Source organism: Triticum aestivum, chromosome 5A, assembly GCF_018294505.1.
Source record: "Triticum aestivum cultivar Chinese Spring chromosome 5A, IWGSC CS RefSeq v2.1, whole genome shotgun sequence".
In the NCBI taxonomy this organism is placed as follows: domain Eukaryota; kingdom Viridiplantae; phylum Streptophyta; class Magnoliopsida; order Poales; family Poaceae; genus Triticum; species Triticum aestivum.
Window position 1 is genome coordinate 664,993,066 of NC_057806.1, and position 15,736 is coordinate 665,008,801.

Here is a 15,736-nt window from a genome sequence, read left to right on the forward strand (position 1 = left end):
ATTCTAGCATGGATAATAAACGATTATCATGAACAAGGAAATATAATAATAACAACTTTATTATTGCCTCTAGGGCATATTTCCAACACAGACTACCGCACCACTGCCCTTTAACGACACACCCCGGCCATCATATGCCACCCACGCGGCCATGGTGACCGGATAGCGCCCGAGCCGCGTGCTCCGCCCACGAGCACCCCGGCTACCACCAGTAGGGCCGCCACCCAAGCATCTGAGCCCAATCCTCAACCACAGATACACCGTACCGACGCGGCCGACCGGAAAGGGCAGAAGACCCCCCTTCCACCCCAAAGCGGACACCTTGGGAGGTTGGTGGCCTCGGTGGCTAGATCTGGGCCAGGGGAACTCCGTCAGCCACACGTTGCAGCCGCCAGATGCAATGGAGGGGCACCCATGCCCCTTCCCAAAGTCCCCTGCCACCTCCGGCAAGTCCCCGCGCGCACCAACACCGCACCATGGAGTCACCCCTGCCTGTCGAGCCCGTACCTGAATCCGTAGAAGGAGGAAGCCCACCCGAGTCAACCGCGGATGAACAGACGCCGGAGCAAGTTCAACCGTCGCCGCGAGCAGACCAGGCCAACCACGCGGCTGCAGCCAAGCCGCTGCAAACCACCACCATGCAGAGCCCTCGAGGGACCTCCGCTACCACCCCGCGATGCCCGCCGCCGACAGGGACCAAATCCACCGCCTGATCTGACCTTGCAGCAGTCGCCGCACGCAGACACCCTCTAGGTTGCTAGCAGCCTCCGCCATAGGCCAGCACCCCGCTCGTGAAGCCGTCCCGCGCCTACCATGGACCACGGGTGGAGGGGAAAGGGAGGCCTCGCTGCCGCCCCTGCCGGCCAGGCTTCGCCCGACGGCCCCGTCAGGCGGCGGCGAGGGAGGCGTGCAAAAGAGGGGGAGAGGAGGCGGCGGGTGAGGTTCCCCTCGGGGCGCTCGCGGGAGTGCCGCGAGAGGGGAGGGGAACGAGGAACTTGCCAATACCCGGTGTCCTCAGGCTGTTCACTCTTTTAGCTATCTTATTACAAACCAAGAGTGAAAATGCGTTAGGAATCCGTTAAAATACAAATTCTTGATTCTTTTGCGGACATGGGAGATCTACCGGAGACATAGTTTGGACATCATAGACAAATTGATCTTGTTTTGCCATCTCGATCGCCCACCATTTCCTTGATGAGTTACCTATGAACTCGTCGAAACCATCATTGCAATATGTTCTCTTCCTTGTCTCGGTATAATCCCATATAAGGAGGAGTAAGGCTATTACAGACGGATCAGGGGGGCGAACCAGACTAAACTTGTGCTCCATGTTCATTTGATGACCTAAGGTGACGCCTCACTACCAAATAAATCCAGGAACGACTACCATGCTGCTGCTAGGCATTTTGCGAAGCACCCTCAACAGTTGTCACCGGCTGTAGGTATCCTTGGATCATTGGATCGAATCTACGACATCGACCTCGATATCATCATCATCAACAACTTCGATATTGCTCGAGATCAAGGAAAAATCCGACTATGAAGCTTGGGGGCTCCACATCAACATTAGCCCTCGTGCAACCGTGGACTGCAGGACTTACTGTTGCCAGGCCATGCCGCACTGCAAGAGCATTACACACGAAGATCTTAATCTTTTCAGGATAATTTTAGTTTGCAAAAAAGCATGTATACAAAAGGGGCTACACCATCCACCAATGGGAAGGTAGCAGTAGCAGCTTCAGAACGTGGAATTTGAGCTGTAGCAGGACTGCAGGAGCAATGGAAGTGCTTTGCTTGCTTCCCCTCTCATTGTCATGTGCTTGCCTCTTCCATCACGGCTGCCAATACCGTGCTTGTATAGGATGGTTTGGTTTGTGTCTGTATTATCACTGCTCGAGCTCTCTTGGTTCCTCCCGACCTTCTCTGTTTTGGCTCATTTTAGTCGAGTCACGCTGAAGCTGTCTGAATTTTCTGTTCATGTTCATTTCATCGGAAGTTAATTTGCAGTTCATGATTCCTGCATGACAATCAGTGGTGGATGGACTAACAGTAGCCATGCCCCCTGTGCTAATATCGTTTGTATATAAACGATATCTGGGGCTTAATTTCTTTCATTAGAGAGCTTTGGTTGAACTGATTAAGTTGCTTGGTTTCTGCTAACTGAAACGGTAGTCTCATGACTACTTTTAGTCATGAGACTAAAATGTATCCAAGCACCCTCTTATCGTTTGTATATCAACGATATTTGGGGCTTAATTTCTTTCATTAGAGAGCTTTGGTTGAAGTGATTAGGTAGCTTGGTTTCTGCTAACTGAAACCGTAGGCTTCCTCAAAAAGAAAAGAAAAGAAAAGCAGTCAAAACGAAACAAAACAAAACAAAAGGAATCGGAAAACAGTTCAATTAGCGCTTGATTACATTCGGTTGCAATCAATCAATTTGAGCAGGGTCACTAGCTAGGTTGGCAACTGCCACCTAGTGAGTGAGTGTATGTGAATATATGGGCTACGGTGCAAACAAGCTAGCACCGATATTGTCAGAACACAATCTTTACACACCTCCATGTCTCCTCAGTCAGCGGCTAATCACCTCATGTCTAGTAACAAATGGTCCTCAGCGTGTCCTACTCCTCCACTTTATCCAGGCTGCAAAGCGACCATCACATGTATGTATGGACAAGACATATATCAGACGAAGAAAACATCTCCCTCTGCAAGGAACATACATGCGATACAGTAGCACAAACAAACAATGTGATTCAGAAAGCAGCAGAGGTCTGTACCTGCAGTTCCGTGGCGCGCTCCATGAGGCGGAGCGCTTGTCCGGGGCCCTGAGAGACATGAAATTCCTCCAGTCGTGGAGGATGAGGGTGAGGTCGGCGATCTTGCGGCGGAGGCCGACGCAGCAGTTGGCGTGCATGGTGCAGACGGCGCTGAGGTTGCGGCTGGGCTCGCAGAGGCCCCCGAAGAATTCGGTGCTGAGGAACCTGATCCTGACGCCAACCTCGGTGAGGTAGCGGTCGGCCTTGATGAGGTTGAGCACGTCCTGGTCGTGCAGGCCCGGGTGGCGCTCCCTGGCGGCGTACCAGTAGCGGTAGAGCTCCACCGTCTCGGTGTTGGCGCGCGCGTAGGCGAACCCCCCGTTGGGCGCGTTGCCGAGGACGTCGTCGGGGTCGCCGGTGAAGTGGTCGCAGGCGATCTGGAAGTCCCCCTCGGCGTAGAGGCGCGGCAGCGGGCTGCGCAGCCACACGATGTCCGTGTCCGTGAAAATGAAACTGTAGCCCTTCTCCAGGACCTGCCGGAGGAAGTCGATCCGGCGCCACATCATCCGCAGGTACCCGTCCGTCATGAAGTTCTTCTGGCCGGAGAAGTCGACGCCCTCGGTGGCCACGGCGAGGCAGTGCGGGTGGATCTGCTTGCAGCGGCGGTGCGCGGCGAGGTCGAGCGAGACGATGACGAGGTGGTCGAGCAGCTCCCGGGTGTGCTCGCCCACCCGGAAGCTCTCGAGGAACACGTCCAGCATGGACCCCGGCTCCGCCCAGGCCGAGTTGAGCGTCGTCAGGATCACCGTGTCGTTGGGCATCGCCGCCGCCCGGAGCACCCGCTCCAGCCTCACGTCCTCGCTCTCGCTCTCCTGCACCTACGTACGCACGCGCACATAAAAATCAGCTCGCACAATGTTTCTTTACAGGATTGCCGTGTGGATACTGGATACACGTACATAACCATGCATCCAGACCAAGGGGGAAATGGCATAGTGTACATGGAGTACGTACAAGAGAAATCCACACCCGGCCGGTCATGTACCATTGCACACATAATAGTAACGGACTTTTGTGGTGGCAAAATTTGAATGAAAACAAACTGGAAATCAATCGACTATAAAATAGATTTTTTTGAAGTAACTGTAAAATAGTTTTTTTAAGTAACTGTAAAATAGATAGTTCCCTTGTACTATTCGTATGACTCGCATGCGTGGAGAACGTGAGCTGAGCGGCATATGGCATGAGCCACCGGTTTTCGTTACACAATGCAAGTGAAAATGTCGTGGCCTAACGAACCTAAACAGTATGGTACTGCATGCTCTTTGGGCACTCCTTCTGGTTTCTACGAGTAGCTACCTAAATTCATGCACAATAGCGCAGCTGAATTTAACACTAATTAGCTCTGCAACAAATTAAAAAGTGCACAATTCTGCGTGAAAACCGTTGCCCTTTGCAACTGCAGTTTCAACTTGCAACTATTAGCAATAACTCGGGGAGGCTAAATTGTCGGTCAATTTGATAGCCGGTCCGAATATTCTTCTCAACATGGACATACTCATATCATATAAGTAGACAAATTAAACATGGCAAGACAGTATGTTTCATGAGCTACTGGAGGCCCGTTCAGATTATACTGCTGTAAAAAACCAATCGAAGTTTGCATGCAGGATCAACCAGTACCACTGTATGCCCATCCCATCGGTTCGCCACAATTATTTCCAGAATTACCTTTAATTGTTTTCAGAATTAACTCTAGTGGAGGAGGAATACTAAGCGACGACGAGAGTCGTTATTTACATTGTCCTAAAGAACCGGACTCTTTGCGTGGTGAGCAGCGCAAGAAGCAAACGAATTTATTTACTTGGGAAAAAACAATATTGACCAAGAACTCTGGACTCTTTGCATTTTTGTGGTGTCGAGAGGCTCTCTGGCGTAGTACGACTGATTGACTATTCAACGAGGAAGACCCGAGCTTTCCGTAATGTACGCACGTACCAGATCGACGACGTCGTCGTCGTCGTGCGGCGGCGCGCCGGCCTGCAGCCACGGCAGGCGGGCGGCGGGCTGGACGAGCACCCCGCCGGGCGCCACGGCGCGGTACAGCACGAGGCACGGCAGCGCGACGGCCGCCAGGAACAGCAGCGCCGTGGCCAGCCGCCTCGCCCCCGGCCCGGCGCCGCCCTGCTCCGGCCAGCCGCCGCCCTCATAGGCGCGCGGCCCCAGAGGCGCGGCCATGCACAGCGCCCACCGGAGATTTAGGGCCTGGTGATAAATGGGAACGTTGCCAATCCGGACGCGGAGGCCGTCGGATCGGTGCGCCGAGAGGGGTCGCTGGTTTATATCGGGAAGGCGAGCGATCTCTCCCCGTCGCGCCGGCCGCGTGACGGTGTTGGGTTTAGCAGACGAGTCCTTCACGTTTCGGCGTATTATTACTGCTGTTCACCGGGAAGAAGTGAAGAACCCATGGATGGATCGATCAAGTGCCTATTTCTAAGAGCGTCTCCACAAGGCAGGACCACTTTTTGAGCCAAAATAGTCCTGCAATATAGATGTCCTATATCTGTAAAAAACTTATACTTGAAATATACACCACCAATTTGGGGCACCAAGTGTTGAAAATATACAACACTTGGGCTAGTGGAGTAAAACAAAGTTGCATCCCGCGCGAGCGGCCAACCGTCCACCTGACCACCGCCAGTTGTGATTTCGGCCGCGAAGGCCCACGCCCGCTGCTCCTCGGCCCTCCCCCGACTCAGCCGCGACACAACCACACTACCCCTGTCACTCCAGACGATCGCCAGAGTCCCGTCGACGGTCAATCGACCGTAGTGGCATATTTGGGTGATGCGACTGTTGGCCGGAGTGCCACAGCTCGTTGTCGTCGTCTGTAGCTGGACTAGTGGTCGCCAGAGCTCCGCAGGCATCCGTGCCACACCACTGCGATCGACTCGAGCGACCGCTGCTTCGGTCGACGTTGTCGACGTGCATAGTTGACAAATTTTCGGTCAACACTCGACTGATAGGCATCAAGGAGGCCTCCCTAGGCATTTCAGCACCGGCATGGCGACCGTCTCCGCTCTGATGGGCAACCGACAGGCATAAGGAGGTCATCCTAGGCATTTTTGGTCAACACTAGTGCTCTATTTTAGGGCATCTGTTAGAGTTGGAGGTCTTTGGTGTTATAAAAAATCAGTTCGGGGTGTTGTAAAATTTGCTCCAACCACCTTTTTAGGCCCTATTATAGGATACTTATTGGAGATGCTCTAACCTTGGTACCGCGGACTTTTTTGCTTGTTGCAAGAGTAAAGTTTCACTTTGTTGTATACCGAAAAGAACATAGCACGAATCCCATAGGAACAACGGACTATGCATCCATACACGATTTATCAGATGCATGTACACTATCATTTCTCACAAATTACATTGTATGTTGTAAATTAATGTCTGAGTAATAAATAACATGTGTACGTTTTTCTTAAAGGCCAGCCGTATACATGCCTCATCCTAACATTAGTATTTCCCCAATTGAAAGAATTACAGAGATCAACTTGACTGGAGTATGTATAGATATAGTAATGTAACCACTTCTCCAGCTACTTCTTATTGAGCAAATGCGCGTCCACTGGTCCTTGCTGAGCTGCATTTCCATTTCCCGATTCAGGACAAATGCATGCCTTCTTAGTAACTGGCAGCTATGGCCTACACCACAGCCGCAACGCAGTCTCGTCAGTACCAAAATATGGAGAAGCTGCCTGCAACCTGCACGAGGGCAGTTTCCAAATTAGCGGCAACCCGGTGGATCAGTTTGGCTATCTGCAAACGTTGCTAGTCATGTTCAGGAAGCAAGCACGGCAATCACAAGTCGCGTGAGCTACCTAACCTATACATGCATGCACACTTTTGCGTCCCTTCCATGATCTTGTGGTCAAGTTTTCTCATTGTATTAAGTCTTTGATTCTTAGTTGTTGCTGCATTCGTTTCAAATTATTTATTTATTTCGAGTAACTGGCAGGAATGCTGCCCCTCAGTCAGAAAGCAATTGCATATGTACATGCGAATATTCACCGAGCTAGACGAGCCACTTTGTTGTATGTCATCCTATTGTTGATGAAAACTCGAGGGTTCCTCTCCTTCTAAATGTTCCTAAGTGAATATATCATGACACCATTATGCTCCGCCAGTACTCCACCTCGAGGCATTGGCCAGAAAATCCTTCCACCACAGGTTAATGGAAGTTTTAGCATCAGGTGGGCTCGGGTTAGGCATCCTTTCAGCGGCATTGATATTCATCCAAACCTCCTACGAGAAGGGGCAATCTCGGGAGAGATGTGCTATAGTGTCATCGAGTGCAAGGGAAAACCGACAGATAGAATTATGTGGCCATCCATGAATTGCCAAATTCTCTGCCATGAGGATTCTACCATGCAGGACATGTAAGGCGTAGAGCTTGCATTTGGGTGTGGGCTAAGCCTTCCAAACCACAGTAGAGCAGAAAAGCACTTAATGACCATAGAATGGCATCCTGTAGGCTGATTTTGTGGAGTATTCCCCAGAGCTTGTCCAGTTTTCAACGATGGTGTCCGGACGGGGGGGGGGGGGGGGGGGGGGGGTACAAGGAGGCTGCAAAAGCTGCCAAATGTAAATGTCCTGGAATTCGTGGAGCTAGTCCATGGTGCTCAAACTGGCAATGGCTGTTATCTACCCCCCTCTCCATATCCTCAAACACCGTCTTATTTTTCCTTGTCACAGTCTTGTATAGCTCAGAAGCGCGGGTGCATGTTCTAGTTTTTTCTAAAGTCAAGTTTCCCTATATTTGCCAACATTTTTTTAGCGGCAATACTGCAGAGTACAACATCAAGTATAGTATCAAAACAGGTTTTCTATTGAACCTAGTAAAGCTAATGATTTGTTGTTAATGTTGATATATGTTTCTATAGACTAGATCAAACTTAAAGAAGTTTGACTTAGGACAAACCAATAACTTCAAGTAAGTTGGAATGTAGGGAGTAGTACTAATTTAATTGTTTCTATTTGCAAACTAGAACTTAAATTAATTCGTTACCACAAAAATATGTAAAAGAAAATTGGAATCTGTAAAGCTACTAAGCTTCCTAAGAAGGGGGCTTTCTCATCCCTCCTTGTTTTTTGATAGTTAGATCTAGGCTGGAGTGGTTTGGATCATCTAATCCATTTAGCGGTGTAAACGATTTTTACTCTAGGGAGTCTTTCTTTAGATGCCAAAGGGACCCACCCGATGGTGGCCCCACAAAAATTCTCTTCTTAATACAACTCGGATAAAAAAATCTCTTCCTCGATTGCTCCACCCTTGAGACCCGACCAACCTCCCCACGCCACCCCCCTCTCTCTCCCTCTCTGACATGAACTAGAAGGACCGTCTTCCATGGTCGCTGCAACCCACTGGCATCAACTCCCATTAGAAGACCACCTCTTGCTCCCTACCACACATGCCCTTCCCTGTATTGCTTCCCGAGGCCACTGAGGATGACTTCAACCCTCCCCACTCATGACAAGAGACACCTTGTCTACCTCATTGCTCTGAGCCCCCGACTGACAACTTGTGTGTCTAGCAAGCCACCACAGTACTGCGATGCGCACTGCCTCGTTAGGACACCGACATACCGGTCGTAAGCCCAATGCAGTTTTGCCTCAACGTTGGATTTTCCAATTCACATGGAACGACATTCATCTGAAGAAGGTAATGGCACTCAATTGGTGCATGTGTGTGATATATCAATTTTTTCTGTATGCTAATAATGACATATAGGATCAAGATATTTGTGGGAGGGGCCCCTGCGGCGAACAAGGAGCGGACGTACAAGTTTGTGCGGGAAATCCATCGGAGAGTGTGGCTCGGGGGAGGGAGGATGTTAGCTTGGATCAACAGTGTTCCAGCGACTCGGTGTGGGCTCCCGACGATGTAGAAGATACTAGAGAAATGATTCAATGACCTTGCGATGTGCATCTTGACATAGGCAAACCGGATGAGAGGATGTGAATGTGTTGTCCGAGTCCAACCACCATATCCATGGCGGGTAAGGTAGTTAATGGGCTCTACTAGAGGACAAATCTCTGATTCTGGAGCAAACAACGCGCTGGCCCTCGTCCTATCAATCGTCACACTCGTCTTGGATATCATGTGATGCATGTAATGCATGTAATGCAATTTCAATATATTGTATCAATATATTGAAATTGCATTACATGCATTACATGCATCACATGATATCCAAGACGAGTGTGACGATTGATAGGACGAGGGCCAGCGCGTTGTTTGCTCCAGAATCAGAGATTTGTCCTCTAGTAGAAATTTATATATGTACTGCAATGTGATGTGATCATTAAGTGTAAAATGCTGCCACAACAGCAAAAACGGTGTCAAGGAAAATTTTCCTAGGTGAGCTTACCAGTGGCGGGCCGCCCACCACTGTAATATATATACGTGTAGTTCATCACAGAAGCCGCCCACCATTGGTAACCAGATTACTAGTGGGGGTGACTTGCCCGCCACTGGTAGGCCTTTTGTCCCGCCCCTAATAGCCAGTTCCGTGGTAGTGGATGTGCCTGACCGTTAGATCACTATCGAGCGGTTAATATTGCGCGTTCATTGTTATTCAATGTCTTGCCCATGATGTTTCCTTTCTCGTGCTGCCAAAAACTATTGGGGAACATAGTAATTTCAAAAAAATACTACGCACACATACGCAAGATCATGGTGATGCATAGCAACGAGAGGGAAGAGTATCGTCCACATACCCTCATAGACCGTAAGCGGAAGCGTTATGAGAACGCAGTTGATGTAGTCTAACGTCTTCACGATCCGACCGATCCAAGTATCGAACGCACGACACTTCCGAGTTCAGCACACGTTCAGCTCGATGACGTCCCATGAACTCTGATCTAGCAGAGCTTCACGGGAGAGTTCCGTCAGCACGACGGTCTGATGACGGTGATGATGTTGCTACCGACGCAGGGCTTCGCCTAAGCACCGCTACGATATGATCGAGGTGGATTATGGTGGAGGGGGCACCGCACACGGCTAAGGGATCAATGATCAACTTGTGTGTCTATGGGGTGCCTCCTGGCCACGTATATAAAGGAGTGGAGGAGGGGGAGGGCGGGCCCTCCTATGGAGCACCCTGGGGAGTCCTACTCCCATCGGGAGTAGGATTCCCCCATTCCATGTAGTAGGAGTAGGAGAGAAGGAAAGGGGAAAGAGAAGAGAAGGAAGGAGGGGGCACCGCCCCTCCCCCTTGTCAAATTCAGACTAGGCCTTGGGAGGGCGCGCGGCCTCCTCTCTCTCTTTCCCCCAAAGCCCAATAAGGCCCATATACTCCCCGGCGAATTCCCGTAACTCTCCGGTACTCCGAAAAATACCCGAATCACTCGGAACCTTTCCGATGTCCGAATATAGTCGTCGAATATATCGATCTTTATGTCTCGACCATTTCGAGACTCCTCGTCATGTCCTCGATCTTATCCGGGACTCCGAACTACCTTCGGTACATCAAAACACATAAACTCATAATACTGATCATCACCGAACGTTAAGTGTGCGGACCCTATGGGTTCGAGAACTATGTAGACATGACCGAGACTCATCTCCGGTCAATAACCAATAGCGGAACCTGGATGCTCATATTGGTTCCTACATATTCTACGAAGATCTTTATTGGTCAAACCGCATAATGATGACCCACAAGTATAGGGGATCTATTGTAGTCCTTTTGATAAGTAAGAGTGTCGAACCTAACGAGGAGCAGAAGGAAATGATAAGCGGTTTCCAGCAAGGTATTCTCTGCAAGTACTGAAATGAGTGGTAACAGATAGTTTTGTGATAGGATAATTTGTAACGAGTAACAAGTAACAAAAGTAAATAAAGTGCAGCAAGGTGGCCCAATCCTTTTTGTAGCAAAGGACAAGCCTGGACAAACTCTTATACAGAGAAAAGCGCTCCCGAGGACACATGGGAATATCGTCAAACTAGTTTTCATCACGTTCATATGATTCGCGTTCGGTACTTTGATAATTTGGTATGTGGGTGAACCGGTGCTGGCGTACTGTCCTTTCTTGGACAAGCATCCCACTTATGATTAACCTCTATTGCAAGCATCCGCAACTACAACAAAAGTATTAAGGTAAACCTAACCATAGCATGAAACATATGGATCCAAATCAGCCCCTTACGAAGCAACACATAAAATAGGCTTTAAGCTTCTGTCACTCTAGCAACCCATCATCTACTTATTACTTCCCAATGCCTTCCTCTAGGCCCAAATAATGGTGAAGTGTTATGTAGTCGATATTCACATAACACCACTAGAGGAGAGACAACATACATCTCATCAAAATATTAAACGAATACCAAATTCACATGACTACTAATAGCAAGACTTCTCCCATGTCCTCAGGAACAAACATAACTACTCACAGAGCATAATCATGTTCATAATCAGAGGGGTATTAATATGCATATAGGATCTGAACATATGATCTTCCACCAAATAGACCAACTAGCATCAACTACAAGGAGTAATTAACACTACTAGCAACCTACTAGTACCAATCCCAGATTGGAGACAAGAATTGGATACAAGAGATGAACTAGGGTTTTGAGAGGAGATGGTGCTGGTGAAGATGTTTATGGAGATTGCCCTCTCCCGATGAGAGGAGCGTTGGTGATGACGATGGCGATGATTTCCTCCTCCCGGAGGGAAGTTTCCCTGGCAGAACAGCTCTGCCAGAGCCCTAGATTGGATCCACCAAGGTTCCGCCTCGTGGCGGCGAAGTTTCGTCCGAGAAGATGGCTTATGATTTTTTCCTCATCGAAAGACTCCATATAGCAGAAGATGGCCATCAGAGGGCCACCAGGGGGCCCACGAGGTAGGGGGTGCTCGTGGGCAGGGTGTGCCCCCCTGGTGAACTTCTTGCGCTCAGTATTTTTTATCTATTCTGAAAACGTCTTCCGTGAAGTTTCAGGACTTTTGGAGCTATGCAGAATAGGTCTCTAATATTTGCTCCTTTTCCAGCCCAGAATCCCAGCTGCCGGCATTCTCCCTCTTTATGTAAACCTTGTAAAATAAGAGAGAATAGGCATACGTATTGTGACATAATGTGTAATAACATCCCATAATGCAATAAATATCGATATAAAAGCATGATGCAAAATGGACGTATCACATAACAACATACGTTGTTCCCTTTGTCATCAGTATGTTACTTGCCCGAGATTCGATCATCGGTATCTCAATACCTAGTTCAATCTCGTTACCGGCAAGTCTCTTTACTCATTCTGTAATGCATCATCCCGCAACTAAATCATTAGTTACATTGCTTGCAAGGCTTATAGTGATGTGCATTACCGAGAGGGCCCAGAGATACCTCTCTGACAATTGGAGTGACAAATCCTAATCTTGATCTATGCCAACTCAACAAGCGCCATCGGAGACACCTATAGAGAACCTTTATAATCACCCAGTTACGTTGTGACGTTAGGTAGCACACAAAGTGTTCCTCCGGTATTCGGGAGTTGCATAATCTCATAGTCATAGGAACATGTATAAGTCATGAAGAAAGCAATAGCAACAAACTAAACGATCATCGTGCTAAGCTAACAGATGGGTCAAGTCAATCACATCATTCCCTAATGATGTGATCCCGTTAATAAAATGAAAACTCATGTCTATGGCTAGGAAACTTAACCATCTTTGATTCAATGAGCTAGTCAACTAGAGGCATACTAGTGACACTTTGTTTGTCTATGTATTCACACATGTACTAAGTTTCCAGTTAATACAATTCTAGCATGAATAATAAACATTTATCATGATATAAGGAAATATAAATAACAACTTTATTATTGCCTCTAGGGCATATTTCCTTCAGTCTCTCACTTGCACTAGAGTCAATAATCTAGTTCACATCGTCATGTGATTTAGTTCACATCTCCATGTGACTAACACCCAAAGGGTTTACTAGAGTTGATAATCTAGTTCACATCTCCATGTGACTAACACCCAAAGAGTGATCATGTTTTGCTTGTGAGAGAAATTTAGTCAACGGGCCTGCCACATTCAGAGCCGTATGTATTTTGCAATTTTTCTATGTCTACAATGCTTTGCACGGAGCTACTCTAGCTAATTGCTCCCACTTTCAATATTTATATAGATCGAGACTTAGAGTCATCCAGATCAGTGCCAAAGCTTGCATCGACGTAACTCTTTACGACGAACTCTTTGTCACCTCCATAACCGAGAAACATTCCCTTATTCCACTAAGGATATTTTTGATCGATGTTAAGTGATCTACTCCTGGATCACTATTGTACCCTCTTGCCAAACTTATGGTGAGGTACACAATAGGTCTGGTACACAGCATAGCATACTTTGTAGAACCTATGACTAAGGCATAGGGAATGACTTTTCATTCTCTTTCTATTTTCTGCCGTGGTCGGGTTTTGAGTCTTTACTCAACTTCATACCTTGCAACACAGGCAATAACTCCTTCTTTGACTGTTCCATTTTGAACTACTTCAAAATCTTGTCAAGGTATGTACTCATTGAAAAAACTTATCAAGCATCTTGATCTATCTCTATAGATCTTGATGCTTAATGTGTAAGCAGCTTCATTGAGGTCTTTCTTTGAAAAATTCTTTTCAAACACTCCTTTATGCTTTCCAAAAAATTCTACATTATTTCTAATCAACAATATGTCATTCACATATACTTATCCGAAATGCTGTAGTGCTCCCACTCACTTTCTTGTAAATACAGGCTTCACCGCAAGTCTGTATAACACCATATGTTTTGATCACTTTATCAAAGCATATATTCCAACTTCGAGATGCTTGCACCAGTCCATAGATGGATCGCTGGAGCTTGCTCACTTTGTTAGCACCTTTAGGATCGACAAAACCTTTTGGTTGCATCATATACAATTCTTCTTTAAGAAATCCATTAAGGAATGCAGTTTTGACATCTATTTGTCAGATTTCATAAAATGTGGCAACTGCTAACATGATTCGGACAGACTTAAGCATCGCTACGGGTGAGAAAGTATCATCGTAGTCAACCCCTTGAACTTGTCGAAAACCTTTTGCAACAAGTCGAGCTTTGTAGACAGTAACACTACTATCAACATCCGTCTTCCTCTTGAAGATCCATTTATTCTTAATGACTCACCGATCATCGGGCAAGTCAATCAAAGTCCACACTTTGTTCTCATACATGGATCCCATCTCAGATTTCATGGCCTCAAGCCATTTTGCGGAATCTGGGCTCATCATCGCTTCCTCATAGTCCGTAGGTTTGTCATTGATACGTCTCTGTCGTATCTATAATTTTTGATTGCTCCACGCCAATATTATTCAACTTTCATATATTTTTTGGCAACTTTTCATATTATTTTGGGGACTAACATATTGATCCAGTGCCTAGTGCCAGTTCCTGTCTGTTGCATGTTTTTGGTTTCGCAGAATATCCATATCAAACGGAGTCCAAACGGGATAAAAACGGACGGAGCTTATTTTTGGAAAATATGAAAAATTCGGAAGGAAAATCAACGCGAACCTGTGCCCGAGGTGGTCATGAGGCAGGGGGGCGCACCCCCTTAGGGCGTGCCCCTACCCTCGTGAGCCCACCGTAAGGCGGTTGACGCTCTTCTTTTGCCGCCAGAAAGCTAATATTCGGAAAAAATCACGGCGAAGGTCTCAGGCCAATCAGAGTTACGGATCTCCATATATATACGAAACGGTGAAACAGAGCCATGGGAGAACGCAAAAACAGAGAGAGACAGAGAGATAGATCCAATCTCGGAGGGGCTCTCGCCCCTACCACGCCATGGGAGCCAAGGACCAGAGGGGAAACCATTCTCCCATCTAGGGAGGAGGTCAAGGAAGAAGAAGAAGAAGGGGGTCCCTCTCCCCCTCGCTTCCGGTGGTGCCGGAGCGCTGCCGGGGCCATCATCATCACCGCCATCTTCACCAACAACTTCACCGCCATCATCACCAACTCCCCCCTCTATGCAGTGGTGTAACCTCTCTCTTACCCACTGTAATCTCTACTTAAACATGGTGCTCAATGCTATATATTATTTCCCAATGATGTATGGCTATCCTATGATGTTTGAGTAGATATGTTTTGTCCTAATAGCTATTTGATGATCGTGATTGGTTTGAGTTGTATGTTTTATTATTGGTGTTGTCTTATGGTGCTCTCCATGTCACGCAAGCGTGAGGGATTCCCGCTGTAGGGTTTGCAATATGCTTATGATTTGCTTATGGTGGGTGGCGTGAGTGACAGAAGCACACACCCGAGTAAGTAGGTTGTTTGCGTATGGGATAAAGGGGACTTGATACTTCAATGCTATGGTTGGGTTTTACCTTAATGAATCTTTAGTAGTTGCGGATGCTTGCTAGAGTTCCAATCATAAGTGCATATGATCCAAGTAGAGAAAGTATGTTAGCTTATGCCTCTCCCTCAAATAAAATTGCAATAATGATTACCGGTCTAGTTATCGATTGCCTAGGGACAAATAACTTTCTTGTTGACAAAAGCTCTCTATTAAAACTAATTTAGTTGTGTCTTTATCTAAGGAGCCCCTAGTTTTATTTACATGCTCTTTACTTTCTTGCAAGCTTATCCAAAAACACCTACAAAGTACTTCTAGTTTCATACTTGTTTCCGGTAAAGAGAACGTCAAGCGTGCGTAGAGTTGTATCGGTGGTCGATAGAACTTGAGGGAATATTTGTTCTACCTTTAGCTCCTCGTTGGGTTCGACACTCTTACTTATCGAAAGAGACTACAATTGATCCCCTATACTTGTGGGTTATCAAGACCTTTTTCTGGCGCCATTGCCGGGGAGCAATAGCGTGGGGTGAATATTCTTGTGTGTGTTTGTTTGCTTTATCACTAAGTAATTTTTATTTGTTGTTCTTATTTGTTTTCTATCTTTAGTT

General features: G+C 47.3%; 1 protein-coding gene across 3 annotated transcripts; it reads right to left on the bottom strand.

Moving 5' to 3' along the window:
• Positions 1-2,381: 2,381 nt before the first annotated feature.
• LOC123105792 (uncharacterized protein At4g15970) lies at positions 2,382-5,180 on the bottom strand. 3 transcript variants are annotated; one of them, XM_044527937.1, is made up of 3 exons: positions 4,758-5,180; positions 2,781-3,631; positions 2,382-2,708 (listed from the first exon to the last, which is right to left on the bottom strand). In XM_044527937.1, the coding sequence occupies exons 1-3, from the start codon at positions 4,995-4,997 to the stop codon at positions 2,612-2,614; spliced, it is 1,188 nt and encodes a 395-aa protein (XP_044383872.1). In that variant the 5' UTR covers positions 4,998-5,180; the 3' UTR covers positions 2,382-2,611. The 3 variants fall into 3 exon arrangements, with proteins under 3 accessions (XP_044383872.1, XP_044383871.1, XP_044383873.1); XM_044527936.1 differs by having other exon boundaries at positions 2,781-3,637; positions 4,758-5,177; XM_044527938.1 differs by having other exon boundaries at positions 2,382-2,643; positions 2,781-3,637; positions 4,758-5,138.
• Positions 5,181-15,736: the final 10,556 nt, after the last annotated feature.

Coding starts and splice junctions, on each gene's coding strand:
- LOC123105792 (XM_044527936.1), bottom strand. CDS start 4,997: ATGGCCGCGCCTCTGGGGCCGCGCGCCTATGAGGGCGGCGGCTGGCCG. Junction 3,638..4,757: donor ACGACGACGTCGTCGATCTG/GTACGTGCGTAC, acceptor GTGCGTACGTAG/GTGCAGGAGAGCGAGAGCGA. Junction 2,709..2,780: donor AGCGCGCCACGGAACTGCAG/GTACAGACCTCT, acceptor TGTTCCTTGCAG/AGGGAGATGTTTTCTTCGTC.